This window comes from Anoplopoma fimbria, chromosome 15, assembly GCF_027596085.1.
Source record: "Anoplopoma fimbria isolate UVic2021 breed Golden Eagle Sablefish chromosome 15, Afim_UVic_2022, whole genome shotgun sequence".
Classification (NCBI taxonomy): Eukaryota; Metazoa; Chordata; class Actinopteri; order Perciformes; family Anoplopomatidae; genus Anoplopoma; species Anoplopoma fimbria.
This window is the reverse complement of record NC_072463.1, coordinates 2,212,776-2,230,275: the sequence shown is the minus strand read 5'-3', so window position 1 is coordinate 2,230,275 and position 17,500 is coordinate 2,212,776. Positions and strand designations below refer to the sequence as shown.

General features: G+C 40.1%; 1 protein-coding gene across 1 annotated transcript; it reads left to right on the top strand.

Moving 5' to 3' along the window:
* Positions 1 to 1,937: 1,937 nt before the first annotated feature.
* LOC129103923 (4F2 cell-surface antigen heavy chain-like) lies at positions 1,938 to 8,539 on the top strand. The gene is made up of 8 exons (XM_054614562.1): positions 1,938 to 2,356; positions 3,618 to 3,808; positions 4,844 to 5,017; positions 5,298 to 5,395; positions 6,166 to 6,308; positions 7,087 to 7,402; positions 7,538 to 7,597; positions 8,192 to 8,539. The coding sequence occupies exons 1-8, from the start codon at positions 1,938 to 1,940 to the stop codon at positions 8,537 to 8,539; spliced, it is 1,749 nt and encodes a 582-aa protein (XP_054470537.1).
* The last annotated feature ends 8,961 nt before the right edge of the window (positions 8,540 to 17,500 follow it).

Here is a 17,500-nt window from a genome sequence, read left to right as displayed (position 1 = left end):
GTTCCCTTTATCCTGTGGATTAAAATTGATCCCAAAGCACAACCTTTTATTATTAAAGTCGCTGCAGGTTTTTGTAATACTTTGAAGACTTATCTGAGATGTTCTGGTGATGGTTTCTATTAGCCGCCTTGTGAAATGGCGATTTCCCATCATACAACACACCGGCATGTTTCGTTGTAGAATTATTGTTAAACTATACAACCATTCAGATCAAGGGCATTTAAATGTATATTCATAAATCATGTTGTTGTTGTATGTACAGTATGTTTTGTGTTTCCCTTTATGTTCTGCAGTCAGAGCACCCCGTGACGTCATAGTCCGGTCACAGGGAGACACCTGGTGGTGAGTCTGTGAAACTGCATTGGATTTAAAAAATGTTTTATAGACGATCGCAGCAGTAATATAAATAAAAAGTTTTCATTGAAATAAGAGAAGATTGGTGTGTTTGTTGCAGCCTGAGCTTCATGGTCCACAGCAGCATATATATTATTATTATTATTGTTTTTATTATTATTATTATATAGGAGCTCCATCTGAGAGCATTAAAGTTCTAATAAGATCATTTCTTGTGTTGTTGGTTTCATTCTGCTCATTCAAACATGCTCTCTGTTGAGAAAGTTACTACTGCTGACATGTTTCGGGCTTGAAGATGGTGGGCTCCTCCACATCTTCCACGATACCTTCATCCTCCTCCTCGAGCGCCTCGATGGCAGCAGCCTCGACAGCAACCACAGAGAGCAAAGGGTCAATGCTCCATCTCCCCTCAGTCCTAGTGAACATCTCATACCTGTGAAGTCCTCAACCATCTGAAGACCGAGCTCTCTTTGGCTCTTCTGGTTGAGGACGTGCTCGAGGCGTCCACTGTAGGAGTGCAGAGGTCTCAGCTGGTGGTGGTTTCATAACGTCGACCATGCTCTATAGATCTGACTACATCTACACGTGTTCTGTCTAATTAATGTGCTCATTAATTGTTTTCTTATGACGTGTAAAACAATATTTCTGCCTTATCCTCTCAGCTGTAACGTGACATGAAAAGGACTTGAGAGCAAATATAAAATAAATATTCTGTAATAATTCAAAGCAGTAAATAGACTTTTCATATCTATATATATATATGTAGCAGACAGACATTGTAATATATTGTAATATATATACATGTGTATATTTATATTAAATTGTAATATATATATGTATATATATATAATTTTAATTATTGTAATATATTGTAATATTCATATATGTATATATATATACAATTGTAATATATTGTAATACATGTGTATATATATAAAATTGTAATTATTGTAATATATATATATGTGTATATATATAAAATTGTAATTATTGTAATATATGTATGTGTATATATATATAAGTTTTTATATAAAAAGTTTTAAAATATTGAATGTGATATATTATATCATGTGGCCATGGTGTCACAGACCTATATATACAATCATCCTCTGCAGTGAACGCATCATCCTCTGCAGTGAACGCATCATTCTTTGCAGTGTAGCAGACAGACATTGTAATATATTGTAATATATATATATGTATATTTATATTAAATTGTAATATATTGTAATTTATATTTATATATATAATTTTAATTATTGTAATATATTGTAATATATATATATGTGTATATATATAAAATTGTAATTATTGTAATATATATTTATGTGTATATATATAAAATTTTAATATATTGTAATATATATATATATATGTGTATATATATAAAATTGTAATTATTGTAATACATAAATAAGTTTTAAAATATTGAATGTGATGTATTACATCATGTGGCCAGCTGGTGTCACGGACGTGTCACGTTGCAGTGAACGCATCATCCTCTGCAGTGAACGCATCATTAACGCATCATCCTCTGCAGTGAACGCATCATCCTCCCGGTAGATTAACGGGACATCACCGGGATGAACACGGAGGAGACCAACGTGGACCTGAAGGAGGCTCAGACCGGAGACCCGGACCCGGAGGAGGCTCAGACCAGAGACCCGGACCCGGAGGAGGAGGCGCAGGGTCCCGCTGCGGATGCTGATGCGACGGAGGCCGATGTGAGCGAGGCGGATCTGGACCAGGAGGAGCAGGAGAAGCAGCCGATGACTGGAGGAGGAGGAGGAGGAGGAGGAGGAGGAGGAGGAGACCGGGCCGAGGATGCTCCGTCTGCAGGCGGAGGAGACGCAGAGTCGGCCGAGGTGGAGAAGAACGGCTCCGTGAAGCTGAAGATGGAGGAGGAGGAGCAGGAGGAGAAGGAGGAGAAGGAGGAGAAGGAGGTGGTGAAGTTCACCGGGCTGAACAAAGAGGAGCTGCTGAGGGTGGCCGGGACTCCGGGGTGAGGAGGCCCACACACACAATGAATACACATGATGTACACACACACACACACACACACACACACACACACACACACACACACACACACACACACACACACACACACACACTGTACACACAATGAATACACACCTCTCACACACTCATAATTATGTCTGAATTTATCTGATGCTCTCCCACACTGTCTCTCCTCCTCCTCCTCCTCCTCCTCCTCCCTGTCTCTCTTTATTCTCCTCCTCCCTGTCTCCCCATCCTCCTTACTGTCTCCTCGTCCTCTCCTCCTCCCCCTGTCTCCTCTCTCTTCCTCCCTGTCTCCTCTCTTCTTCCTCACTGTCTCCTCTCCTCTTCCTCCCTGTCTCCTCTCCTCTTCCTCCCTGTGTCCTCCTCCCTGTCTCCTCTCCTCTTCCTCCCTGTCTCCTCTCCTCTTCCTCCCTGTCTCCTCCTTCTTCCTCCCTGTCTCCTCTCCTCTTCCTCCCTGTCCCTCCTCCCTCCCTGTCTCCTCTCTCTTCCCTCCCTGTCTCCTCTCCTCTCCCTCCTCCTCTCTCTCCTCCCTGTCTCCTCTCTTCTTCCTCCCTGTCTCCTCTCTTCTTCCTCCCTGTCTCCTCTCTTCTTCCTCCCTGTCTCCTCTCTTCTTCCTCCCTGTCTCCTCCTCCCTGTCTCCTCTCTTCTTCCTCCCCCTCTCCTCTCTCTTCCTCCTCCCTCTCCTCCTCCCTCCCTGTCTCCTCTCCTCTTCCTCCCTGTCTCCTCCTCCCCCTGTCTCCTCTCTTCTTCCTCCCTGTCTCCTCTCTTCTTCCTCCCTGTCTCCTCTCCTCTTCCTCTGTCCCTCCCTGTCCTCCTCCTCTCTCTCCTCCCTGTCTCCTCTCTTCTTCCTCCCTGTCTCCTCTCCTCTTCCTCCCTGTCTCCTCTCCTCTTCCTCCCTGTGTCCTCCTCCCTGTCTCCTCTCTTCTTCCTCCCTGTCCTCCCTCTCTCCTCTCCTCCTCCCCTCTCCTCCCTGTCTCCTCTCCTCTTCCTCTCTGTCTCCTCTCCTCTTCCTCCCTGTGTCCTCCTCCCTGTCTCCTCTCTTCTTCCTCCCTTCTCCTCCCTCTTCCTCCCTGTCTCCTCCTCCCTGTCTCCTCTCCTCTTCCTCCCTGTGTCCTCCTCCCTGTCTCCTCTCCTCTTCCTCCCTGTGTCCTCCTCCCTGTCTCCTCTCCTCTTCCTCCCTGTCTCCTCTCCTCCCTTCCTCCCCCTGTCTCCTCCCTCCCTGTCTCCTCCCTCCCCAGCTGGGTGAGGACCCGCTGGGCGTTGCTGGTGGTGTTCTGGTTGGGCTGGTTGGGTATGTTGGGAGGAGCGGTGCTCATCGTGCTGCAGGCTCCTCGCTGCAGAGACCTCCCGTCCACCAGCTGGTGGAACGCCGGCCCGCTGTACCAGATAGGAGACATCGCGGCCTTCAGCGACGCCCGAGACCTGAAGGGTGAGGACGCAAGGCATTCTGGGACGGGTTGTATTTAAATATATATATATATATATATATATCGATTACATATAAATATATATATATATATATATATATATATATATATATTCTGGGATATTTAAATATATATATATATGTATCTATAAATATATAAATATATTCATATATAAATGTGAAGCAAGGCATTCTGGGAGGGGTTGTATTTAAATACATTTAAATATATATATAAATATAAATATATATTCATAAAGATGTGAAGCAAGGCATTCTGGGAGGGGTTGTATTTAAATACATTTAAATATATATATAAATATAAATATATATTCATAAAGATGTGAAGCAAGGCATTCTGGGAGGGGTTGTATTTAAATATTTATATATATATATATATAAATATATATTCATAAAGATGAATCATTCTGGGATTAAATATAAATATATTCATATATAAATGTTTATGAATCAAAATATAAATATATTCATATATAAATGGAGAGATTATTCTGAGAGAGATTATTAGAAGAGACTGAAACTAACCCTTCCTCTGCTGCTGACTAATGTCTACCAACGTCATCCTCATCACACCCCTCATCCTCTGTCTTCTCCTCCTCCTCCCTCCTACCCCAAATCCTCTTCCTCCTCCCTCCTCCTCCTCCTCCTCCTCCTCCTCCTCCTCCTCCTCCTCCTCCTCCTTTTTCTTATTCTCTCCCCCTAATCCTCTTCTTCCTCCCTCCCCCTTTGTCTCTTTCTCTTCCTCCTTTTCCTCTGTCTCCTCTTCCTCCTGCTTTCTCCTCTTTCTTTTTCTTCTTCTCCTCCTCTTCAATCCCCTCTTTGTCTTCCTCTTTCTCTTTTCCCCTCCTCCTCCTCCTCCTCCTCTTTTTTCCTCTTTCATCTTATTCTCTCTCCCCTTATCTTCTTCCTCCTCCCTCCCCCTTTGTCTCATCCTCCTTCTGCATTCTATTCCTCTTTATCTGTCTTCTCCCCTCCTTCTCCTCATAATCCCCCCATCTTCTCCCTCCCCCCCCCCCCCAGGAGTGGAGCAGAAGGTGGGCAGTCTGTCCCGGATGAAGGTCAGAGGTCTGGTAGTCGGTCCGATCCACGTGTCTCCAGCAGACGACGCGATGAGTCTGAGGTTCGAGGAGGTTTCCTCAGAGTCCGGAACCCTGGATCAGTTCAGAGACCTGGTCCAGGCGGCTCACAAGAAGGGTGACGATCAATAACCGTATCAATAATCAGTGTTATTACACATACACACGGTTTGATTTATTGTATAAAGTAGAGTTAATTCTCAGGATCATGAGGTTTAATGTTTGAATTATTATACATTAATATTTAAAATAAGTACAACATTTATGGACTTGGTGACAGAAATACGTCCCGTCCTCCTCCATGTTTGACCTCTGATATTAAATCAGTATTAGTAGTAATGACCTTTGACCTTCTACTCTGGATCCTGGTCTAGTTTACATGGTGTCTGTCTCTGCAGGTATTTCTGTGGTTCTGGATCTGACTCCAAACTACCAGGGTTCATCTGGACCCTGGTTCTCCAACATCAGTGTGACCAACGTCGCTGAGAGGCTGAAGGTGAGACAGAGAGAGAGAGAGAGAGAGAGAGAGAGAGAGAGAGAGAGAGAGAGAGAGAGACAGAGAGAGAGACAGAGAGACAGAGAGAGAGAGACAGACAGACAGACAGACAGACAGAGAGACAGAGAGAGAGAGACAGACAGACAGACAGACAGACAGACAGAGAGACAGAGAGACAGAGAGAGAGAGAGACAGACAGACAGACAGACAGACAGACAGACAGACAGACAGACAGACAGACAGACAGACAGACAGAGAGAGACAGAGAGACAGAGAGAGAGAGAGACAGACAGACAGAGAGAGAGAGAGAGGGAGGGACAGACAGACAAACAGACAGAGAGACAGAGACAGAGAGAGAGACAGACAGACAAACAGACAGAGAGAGAGATAGAGAGAGAGACAGACAGACAAACAGACAGAGAGAGAGAGACAGACAGAGACAGACAGAGAGATAGAGAGAGAGACAGAGAGAGAGAGACAGACAGAGAGACAGACAGAGACAGACAGACAGAGAGAGAGAGAGAGGGACAGACAGGTAGACAGAGAGACAGTGAGAGAGGGACAAGCAGAGAAAGAGAGAGAGACAGAGAGAGAGAGAGAGAGAGAGAGAGAGGGACAGGCAGAGAGAGAGAGAAAGAGAGAGAGACAGGTAGACAGAGAGACAGACAGTTGGTTCACTGCAGACAGGATCTAATCAGAGATCAGTCTCACTCTGTTAATGTTGATATGATAAAAGAAACAGCGCTAACTGACTGTCTCTCTGTCCTCAGTCCGCTCTGGTCTTCTGGATGAAACAAGGCGTTGATGGCGTGCAGCTGTCGGGGGTGGAGCGGGTGGCCAGCATGGTGCCGTCTCTGTGGACCGACATCCGAGCCATCATCCAGAATGGGACCGAGGACGAACCCAACAAGAGGTCAGAGACCACTGGGACCACTAAAACCATTGGGACCAATGGGACCACTAAGACCATTGAGACCAATGGGAGCACTGAGACCAAGGAGACCACTAAGACCATTGAGACCACTAAGACCATTGAGACCACTAAGACCATTGAGACCACTAAGACCATTGAGACCAATGGGACCACTGAGACCAATGGGACCACTAAGACCATTGAGACCAATGGGACCACTAAGATCATTGAGACCAATGGGACCACTGAGACCAATGGGACCACTAAGACCAATGAGACCAATGGGACCAATGGGACCACTAAGACCAATGAGACCACTAAGACCAATGAGACCACTAAGACCATTGAGACCAATGGGACCAATGGGACCACTAAGACCACTGAGACCAATGGGACCACTAAGACCATTGAGACCAATGGGACCACTGGGACCACTGAGACCAATGAGACCACTAAGACCACTGAGACCACTGAGACCACTAAGACCACTGAGACCAATGAGACCAATGGGACCACTAAGACCACTCAGACAAATTAGTCGTTTTCTTTAAATACTAATTGTCATTTTAAAGAAAACAAACAGACCAAAAATCCTAATAACAGAAAAACAGACTTTAATTAACTCAAACTGGAGTCTATTTTCTTTTTATTGAAGAAGCTAAATTATGTATTATTGTAGTTTTGTCCTCAGGCTCTCGCTAAACGACTAGAAATACTCGTTAAACGACCACAAAGAGACAAACGACATGATAACAAAGACTGGATGTGTGTTTTCCAGAGTCCTGATCGGCGTCACCGAACACTCCTCGGCTGAAGAAGTGTCCAACCTCCTGAACTTCACCGGCGTCGACCTTCTGATCTCCAGGGTCCTCAGCGCCGGCAGCACGGACGCCACAGAGTGCGTTCAGTCCGTCCAGCTGCTGTACTCGTCCCACAGCCAGCTCAGACTGGCCTGGAGCATGGGGGGGCGGAGCCAGGGTCACCTGGCCTCGCTAGTGGAACCGGGTCTGGTCGAACTGCACCAGCTGCTGCTGCTCACGCTGCCGGGGACGCCGGTCTTCAACTACGGAGACGAGATCGGCCTGATGGACGAGGTGAGGACACGAGACCTGAGAGACCTGAGAGACGGCCCACTGCCTCTTTCACTTCATGTCCTTTTATTCCTAATCAAACATTTATTATTGATTATCAGTGATTGATCTTCACATTTTATCTCTCCTGTGTTAAAGGGCACCAAGTTTCCCAGAATGCTTTGGGACTCTGACGAGGAGCTGAACGGGACTCTGAAGGTAAAAAAACTAAACATGGAGATATTGAGAGTGACAGGAAGTCAAAGAGCAAGTACAAGTAGAGCAAGTACAAGTAGCAGCAATACTGTTATCAGTGCTGGCAGTACCAGCAGTCACAGACGTGGGTACAAAAGGAGGAAAAAGTACTTCAGCTATAGTTCTAGCATTTATTGTAGTACTTCTAGTATCAGTAGTACTAGTACCAACAGTATCTGTAGTACTAGTACAGTAGGATTGTGATGAATAGTGCAGTGTAATGATCTGTCCTGCAGGAGGAGCTTGCAGAGCGTCTATCCTTTCTCATGTTCTTCCTTTTTATTAGTAGTAGTAGTAGTAGTAGTATCAGTAGTAGTAGTAGTACCAGCAGCAGTTGTAGTAGTAGTACCTTTACAGAGGTACTGTGATCAGTACTGTGTACTGATCCTGCAGGAGGAGCAGGCACAGCGTCTGTCCTGCCTCCGGTTCTTCCTTTGTATTAGTAGTGGTAGTAGTAGTAGTATCATGAGTGGTAGTGCCAGCAGTAGTAGTATTAGTAGTACTAGTACAGCAGTACTGTGGTGATCAGTACTGTGTATCTGTGTATTGACCCTGCAGGAGGAGCGGGCGGAGCGTCTGTCCTACCTCCGGTTCTTCAGCGCTCTGAGCGAGCTCCGCGGTAAGGAGCGCTCCCTGCTGTTCGGAGACTTCCTGCTCCTCTCTAACTCCTCCTCCTCGCTGGCGTTCCTTCGCGTCTGGGATCAGAGCGAGCGTTACCTGGCCGCCTTCAACTGGGCATGGGAGGCGGTGGTTCTGCCGCTGAGCGACGCTGCGCTGCCTCAGCGTGCGGTGGTCGTCCTCAGCACCAACAGCAGCACCCTGCCGGCGGACAGCAGCGTGGACCTGAGCGAGCTACGACTCGGCCCCAGGCAGGCCGCGCTCCTCAGGTTTCCCTACGACGGATAGAATGACGGAGCTTTAAACTGGTTTAATACATGTTCTTTGGTGTTTTTTTTTGTCTCTAGGCAGCAGCTCAACATTTAGTTGAGTGATGAATATTAATCAATAATCAATATTAATCATGTGACGTCTCTGTGATTCTGTGAAAACCAAACAAAATTAAAAACAAAGAAAAAACATTTAAAGTCTCATGTTTCTCTTCAAATGTGAGAGTTCTGATAGACTTCAGGTACAACTGTGGTATAAAAACTTCTACTGACCTCTAAGATGTAGTACAGTGAAAAGTACAATATTTACTTCTGAGATGTAGTACAGTGAAAAGTACAATATGTACCTCTGTCACTTCCGATCAGTTTGGATAAAAAATCTTTTCTCAGGAGACTTCAGGTCAAATCATGATTATGTATTCATGATTAGATATTCATGATTAGATATTCGTGATTAGATATTCATGATTAGATATTCGTGATTAGATATTCATGATTAGATATTCATGATTTGAAATTTTGTCTGCTGTTTCCTTCACGAGCCTCGAGATGTTCAACAGATTTATTTCAGCGTGTCGTTCACAGTTTGTCCTGCAGATGGCAGCAGGACACCATCAAACCTCACACTCGACTGATGACTGTATACATATAAATATATATACTATACTTTGTGTTGTACTTCAGTGCTGGAAGAAATACTCTGATCTTTGTCTTCTAAAAAGTACTAATACCTCAGTGTAGTTCTCTGAATTCAAAAGTTCAAAAGTATTATTCAAATACATATATTTCCAGTACCAAAAGTAAAAGTACTTATCATGCAGAATTATTTAAATTATAATATTGATGTATTATGTGTTTGTCCAGTATACTTTATATACTGCTGGTAGTTCAATCTATGATAATACATCATTATTTATTAGTGGATTAATAATCTTAATGTATAAAGTAATTAGAATTGTCAGATAAAAGTAGATAAGTAAAAAGTAAAATATTCACCTCTGAGATGTAAAAGTATAAATTAGAATGAATGCCTTTTAAAGTTTCCATAATCAGGAATTAATGGAGGAGGAGGAAACTGTGTACACTGTGTATACAGTGTGTATATTGTCTATTCAGTTATATATATATGAACATATACAAATATATTTCTTTGTTTCCTTTCCGTGTACATTACCTTAATATTTATTCATTTCAAATCATCATTAAAGGATTCATTTCCTGTGTGAGGGTGACGTCGTCTCTCATCATTCCGTCACCTGATTATGCACTCACATCGCCATGACAACACCATCCATCGCTGCTTTTAAATCCTGGATGTGAGTCGACGGAGAACAATATCAGTGTGTCACATAAAACATGCTGCTCTTTACGTTCTCCTCCTCCTGGGAACAGGAAGTGGCTCCGAGCAGAGCGTCGATGAATCAAAGACCTTTTATTTATTGATCATCTTTAAATCTGTAACTGATCAGAACCTGAGGACTGAACCTGTTAGCAGCCGGATCAATCTGTTGTTATTCTACACACACTGGAGCTTAAACACACACGCATCAATCATGTGTCCACAAAATGGTAAAAATACACAGGAGGGAGCAGAATAAGCCTTTTTACTAGAAAGACAAATATAATGATGCAAACAGAAGGAAGAAAACAAAGAACGTCCTTACTGGGACTTGAACCAGCAAACCTTTGACCCCCCCTCAGACTAGAGGGACATAAATAGACTTGGTTGGTATTTGTGTTCCCAGTAACACCAGCTGTGTTCACCACTGGTTCATGTCTTTTTCTAAAAGAAGCTGCTGGTGGAGTTCAGACCTGGAGGCGGAGCTTCACTCAAGACCGTTTACGTTTCTAAAATCTTTTTTAGTTAGTCGTGTTTTAGTTGAAGTTTTCTTCAAGAATTCAAAGTAACTGACCCACAGAGGGTCATTTTGTGCCTGACAGGTTCGTTAAGAAGCGTTTTGAGAACCAGAAAGTTTTCAGTCTGGATCTAAGATCAGACTGTGATGGTCTTGATGTTCTCCAGACCAGCAGGTGGCAGCTCTCTGCAGCATGATGTTGTTTTGTTTAGCTTCACTATTGGTCCACTCAGAAGACGTCTAACTGGTTATATGGATTAATTAATTAATTTAATTAATTTATAAATTATTAATAAGACTGTTCTTTGGTTTGGTTCAGAACTCTTTAGGATGATTTTTGTTTTTTCAGGGTAAAACACATCGACACACAACACGAAGCCGTTAAATGATAAATAACAGAACAAAGTCAAAAAGACCACAAACAAACAACTCAAACTTAAAATCAAATAAACAACAGTGATAATAAAATAATATGACTAAACGACCATTGGGAGAATCAATTTCAATCACATCCACATTAAAAGATTTTAAAAAAGACGCTGTCAGTTTAACGCAACGGGAGATTCACCAAATAATCCAAGAAGGGTCGCCGTTTTATTCTTTTTCCTTAACAAAATTAGTTATTTAGGCAAATGATTTCTACTTCAGCTGATTTTAAATAAGTCGCAGAGACCTGAAGGTCTTTTAAAGAAGTCCGTCTGATGTTTTCCATCTAACAGGAGATTAAAGCATGAAGCATGTTCTTTTGATGCAGACTACAGTTTGAGACTCATGTGGATAACTTTTAACGGAAAATGTAAATGAAACACTGTTTGTGCACGAAATGATGACATGGAGCTGTTTTATATAAAGTCTTCAGCTGCAGAGAAACAAAGACACAGAAGCTTCAGGTTAATTTCCTTATTTATATAAATATAGTATATATAAATAAATATATATAAATACTGTAAGTATTCAAGTATAACAAAGTACGTCTCTGGAAGCTTTTCATTTCAGATTCCTTTTATTCAGGAGACAAACACACTTAAAGCATCTTCAGATGCTGACAGGCCACTTCCTGTTAAGAATAAAATTCCTGAGATCAGATATAATTTTATTTTATGAATCCAGTCTGTCAGCAGATGGAAATAAATTGAGGACAAATAATAATAAAAAGCTCAGAATGGTCAGTCGACATTATAATGCAACGTTTTTACTTTTTACATTTAAATGTTAGTTTGGCTTCAACTTTAAGAGAATGTAAATCTAAATCTCCACAGTTTGTTTTGACTTCCTGTCTTTTCTTTTTTACCTAATTTCTCCTAAATCTCAACTTTAAAGTCAAAATCTTCACTTTCTATGTGCTAATGCTAATGCTAATGCTAATGCTAATGCTTGACTAAGACTTGGTTTAAACTTCCGTTTCGGGGCGGCTGTGGCGTAGTGGAGAGCAAGGTAGTTCTCCAATCAGAGGGTCGGTTTCGATACCCGGCTTCTCAATGTGTCCTTGGGCAAGACACTTAACCCCAAGTTGCTCCTGAAGGCCATCGGTGTGGACTGGATGATGAATGTTAGTTAGAGTCTGATGGTGGCACCTTGATGGTTTCATCAGTGTGTGAATGGGTGAATGATATGTAATATACTACTGACTGTAAGTCGCTTTGGAGAAAAGCGTCTGCTAAATGACTGTAATATAATATAATATAATATATAACTGACCTTTAAATTGAGGCCCAGTTCATCAAAAATTAATTTCATCTTTTATTTATTTTTCTGTCACTAACGGTCTTTCAATTTGCTCTTCTTCATTAGAATAATATAAACTACCTGATGGTAAAACCTGTTCTCCATATAGATTAATATTGAATATATGGCGCCTTGTTATCAGGTAGCTGGTTACGATAAACAATCTAGTTGAAAATGCTTCTGAGAGTTCGACAGTTTACGTCTGTAACGCAGCATAATAATGAGGGTTTTAAGGTGTTTTTCCATTAATAAATATTACTGTATGATATTTCTGCTCGGGGTGAGATGTGTCCTGAATCATTGCAGGATGTTTCTCACGTAAACACACTCACTCATTCATTATTTGTAACGTGACTCCTCGTTACTGATGGATCTGATTTAGTCTCCATGATGTTCTTAAAAAACAGGAAGGATGGAGATTAAACATTAAACATCAGCTTGATTTCATATTAATAAGTTTGTTGTACAGTCGGATCATTTGATTTCAGGTCGCATGACTCAGCTGACTGTGAGCGATCAAGCTACTCTCCTCTTGAGGTTTTTACGTTTGCTAGCAGTTCATTACAGAATCCATTTAAGAGTTTACTCGGTCCTCTTAAAGCATAAAGATGATTCCCGAGAGCGTCCTCCTAAACCTGCAGTTTGAGTTTTACAAAGAGGACCGTCTCCTGAACTCTTGAACGACAAACATCTCTGAAAACACATCGTTCTTTTAATTGTCTCTGTTATTTTTCTTCTGATAAAAAATAAATTTGGAAGTCTTTCAGTTTAGTTTATTTATAAAATGCACTTTGTTCTTTGACAGAAATCTGGGTTTGAAAAGTAAAAATGAACTTTATTATCATGTATAATAAGATACGAGACGTTGAAGGAGCAGCACACCTTTTACTGTATCATTTTCATCTGTTAGCTTAGCTTAGCACAAAGACCGGCATCAGGGTGAAACTATTAGCCGAGCTCCATTATCAGAGAATAAAAGTCTTCCTGACGCTCGTCTCTCTGCATTATTAATGACGGCAGATTTCTGCTGTATTAATAAAACATAAAGCTGTTGACTTTCGTGAAGATGCTTTGACTGCTGAAACTTGATACCGTCGTCTCACCGCCGCTCGCTTTACTGCACAAACACGTCCACTTCCTGTCAGACTAAAGGTCCTCAGCAGCTCTCTCCATCTTCTTAATTAATAATATTTATTAACCATTGTCATTTAATCTTCTCAGGCTCTACAGTTCTACGACCAGATGTCATCAAAAGTTCACATATATCAATTAAAATAACCTTTTATTTACTTACAGGTCTCCTCAGATGATATATGGAATCTATGGAAGCTCACTGCCGCAGGAAAATAAACTGATTTAGATTGAAAAAATACAACTGAAATAAAAATGAATGAATGAATGACTTAAAAAATATTATGAAGATATGAGGTTAGAAACCCATCATCATCGTCATCAGTCGTCCGTTAATGTTTATTATTTTATAATGACTGACTCATCTAAATAAATATAATATTCTGCAAAATGGAACTTTAAATGTATTTTGATGCTGATAGTTTTAAATGCAGGACTTTCACTTTCAGGGTATTTTTCTATTTCTTCCATCTCTGATAATATCTGACATCTGGTGAGAATAAAACCAGCTGTTGGTTCAAAGAGTTTATTCAGAAATAATTTAATAAATTCTCATTTAACGTGACACAAAGCTTTAATCATTTCTTGTTTGTTAAAGTCTGACAAGTTTTTTTTCTTTATTATCTGTAACACCAGTTGAACCAGGAAGCAGACTTTCGTCTAACGTGCCTCTTTAATCCTGTGATGTTGCTCCTGTGATTGTGATGAAAGAGGACATCAGCCCGACGGAGCGTCTGATGAATACTGAACCCAAACCAGCAGCTTCAGAAGAGATCTCAGACGACATCCGTTTGTTGAGGAGCTCAGGAGCAAAGCTCAGCATCAGCGTGTTTAAAGCGTTCGACAAAACATCTGAGAGGCGGATTCACACGGAGACACTAAACAGCTTTAAAGGGACATTTCACCAACTCACCAACGTCTAGTGTTTGTTCATTGATGTCAGTTCAACCTCAAAATGTTCTCACTGTTTAAACTTTATCTCCTCAAACCTAAAAAGGTCTTTCAGTATTTATAAATACGGAACTCTCCAAAAAACTGACTATATCAATACAATATATCTATATATAATATATCTATATATATTTACCGTATGATTTCTTATTTATTGTACGTGTTTTTACTCTTGTTTTCTACTTATGTCTCTTATTTTTTTTCTTTGCACTATCCACTCTGCTGCTGTAATCCTGCAAATGTTCCCGCTGTGGGACTAATAAAGGACTCTGTCATTCTCCATTTTCAAAAACGAAATCTTCTTTCCAAAAAATGTTTCACCTCCCAAAATTTTCCTCGTTTCCCGAAAAATGTTAAGTTCCCAAAATAAGATAGTCTTCATTTACATTTAAAATGGTCTATACTGCCCCCCAAAAATTGTCCCCACACTGATTGACAGGTCGACACCATCATCAAAGTTAACATTTTGGTCCTAAAATATCTTAATAATCGCCTGGTTGTACTGAGCTCCACCATCTTGTGTCACTTCTGGTTACAAAAAAACAAGATGGCGACGACCTTAATGCAGAACTCGAAGGTTCAGAACTTCATTTGATGACGTCCAATCAGTCTGCTGATGACGTATTTTAATATCCAACACTCTTTTAATGTTCCTTTTAATTCATCTGATTTGAGTTTCTGATTCCAGTAGATCAAAAGAAAACACTGAGATCATTAAAAGACGTGGCTGTTTGAAGTGTCAGCACATCACAGTGAATTATAACAAAATGTCCAATAAACTGAACAATTCCAAAATAAACTATTCCATCGTGTCATTTAAATTGAAGTAATGAGACGACTAAAACAAAAACATCTTTTGTCTTCTTCTGCTTTTTCATTTTTATTTCTCTGTATTTCTCTGAAGTTGCTGTTTCCCTCATTTTATAGTTTCTCTGTTGTGTTATTCCACTTTTCTTCTTCTTCATCTTCCTCCTGTTGTCCTGTGGCCGTGGTTCCTGTAAGACCTTCAGTTACTTTGTTGTGTTAATGGTCTGAGGTTAACAAGAACAAACAAACAAATAGGCTCCTCCATTAACGAGCTCCTCCATTAACGAGCTCCTCCATTAACGAGCTCCTCCATTAACAAGATCCTCCATTAACAAGATCCTCCATTAACGAGCTCCTCCATTAACGAGATCCTCCATTAACGAGCTCCTCCATTAACGAGCTCCTCCATTAACGAGATCCTCCATCAACAAGATCCTCCATTAACGCAATTCCTCCATTAACGAGATCGTCCATTAACGAGTTTTCTCCATTAACAAGCTCCTCCATTAACAAGCTCCTCCATTAACGCAGTTCCTCCATTAACGAGATCCTCCATTGACGAGATCCTCCATTAACGAGATACTCCATTAACGAGCTCCTGGGAGAGTTTGTGTTGAGATCTCCAGACGTTCTGCAGGATCTTGAGTCCTGAAGGTCTCTCAGAGTCTTCTGTCCCTGAAGACGTTGGACCACAGAGCAGAAGCTTTGGTGGTTCATCAGTCTGATAAACTTCTGCTTCTTCTTTCACTTCTGAAAAAGAGTTTAAATGTGATTTTCATCCAGACGCCTGTGCCTTTAGGCTCGACGCTAAACACAGAAAATGTTAAAAAATATATTAAAATATCTAAATTAATTTAACAAAAACATAAACCGTGTATAAGAAGTGGACGTGTTCGTCGTCACCACGTTTTGGAGTCTCGAGTTCAGCGATTTCACCGTCGCCATCTTGGATCATGACCATCGCCATGTTGTTTTTTTGCAACCAGTGAACAGGAAGTGACCATATATGGACTGAGGAGGAGTGACGTAGAGACGCCGTATACGTCTCTGGTGTCGACCTGTCAATCAGTGTGTAGCCCCGCCCTAAAGCATCCCCTGCTTTATGGTCTGTTTGACTCTAAATGGAGCATCATTTACTAAATGAACATCATGCTGTATTGAAGAAGACTTGAAACTAGAGATTGAGACCATAAACTCATGTTTACAATGTTTACTGAGGGAATAAATCAAGAGAGAAGTAGAGTCATTTTCTCATAGACTTCTATACAACCAGAGGAGTCGCCCCCTGGTGGACAGGAGAGAGAATGCAGCTTTAAGACACTTTAGCATTGGCTTGATTTTAAAATAATTTTAAAATAATATAAAAAAAAAATATATATATATATATTTTACATGATTAAATAAAGTATGTATTCCTCACTGAATATCCATTTGTTTCATTAAATAATGCATGAATCAGTTGGACAGAGTGAGACAAAAAAAAAAAGAACATCACACACGTGCGCAGGAAACGGCTCGTCAAAATAAAAGCCCTCAATTCTGAATGTGGTGATATTAAGAAGGATATTGTGACAACAAAACTTACCGAAACTGGAACAAGATTCAATAAATCAACATGTTTAATAAATTTGTTTATATGTAAAGTAATATAATAACACATCCTAAAATAAAAATCTTGGTTTCTTCTTTATTTATTAATTATTTTTCTCCCCCGTTTGGGTCATATATCTCCTCCCACATGGCAAAAGAGATGATTTAGTGAAAATAAAAAATACAATTAAGAATAAAATAGAATAAGGAAGAAGAATAAATTAAAAAAGGGAGTTAAAACCAAACAAAATGTAACAAGTAAAGTAACATTTATAATATTCTACATGTGAAGAAATAATCAAATAACTTCAGCCTTTCATAACATCTTATGACAGAATATGATTTATTATAGTATTAATGTTAGACCTTTGTCACAGTTTGCAATGACTGAGAGTGGTGAGCATTTCAACCAATTTGTGTTTTATTCGTGTTTATATAAAATAAAAAATAAAAATATATTTAAAATAAAAAAATAAATTAAAAAAACCATTGAATGAGAAGGTTTGTCCAAACTTTTGACTGGTACTGTATATATATAAAATAAAATAAATATATATAAAATTAAAATTAAAATAAAGAAAAAACATTGAATGGAAGGTTTGTCCAAACTTTTGACTGGTATTGTATATATATAAAATAAAATAAATATATATAAAATAAAATAAATTAAAAAAACATTGAATTGGAAGGTTTGTCCAAACTTTTGACTGGTATTGTATATATATATAAAATTAAAATAAATATATATAAAATTAAAATTAAAAAAAGAAAAAACATGTCCAAACTTTTGACTGACACTGTATATATATATAAAATAAAAATATATATATAAAAAAAAAAAAAAAAACATTGAATGAGAAGGTTTTTCCAAACTTTTGACTTGTACTGTATATATATAAAATAAAAAAAAAAAAAAAAAA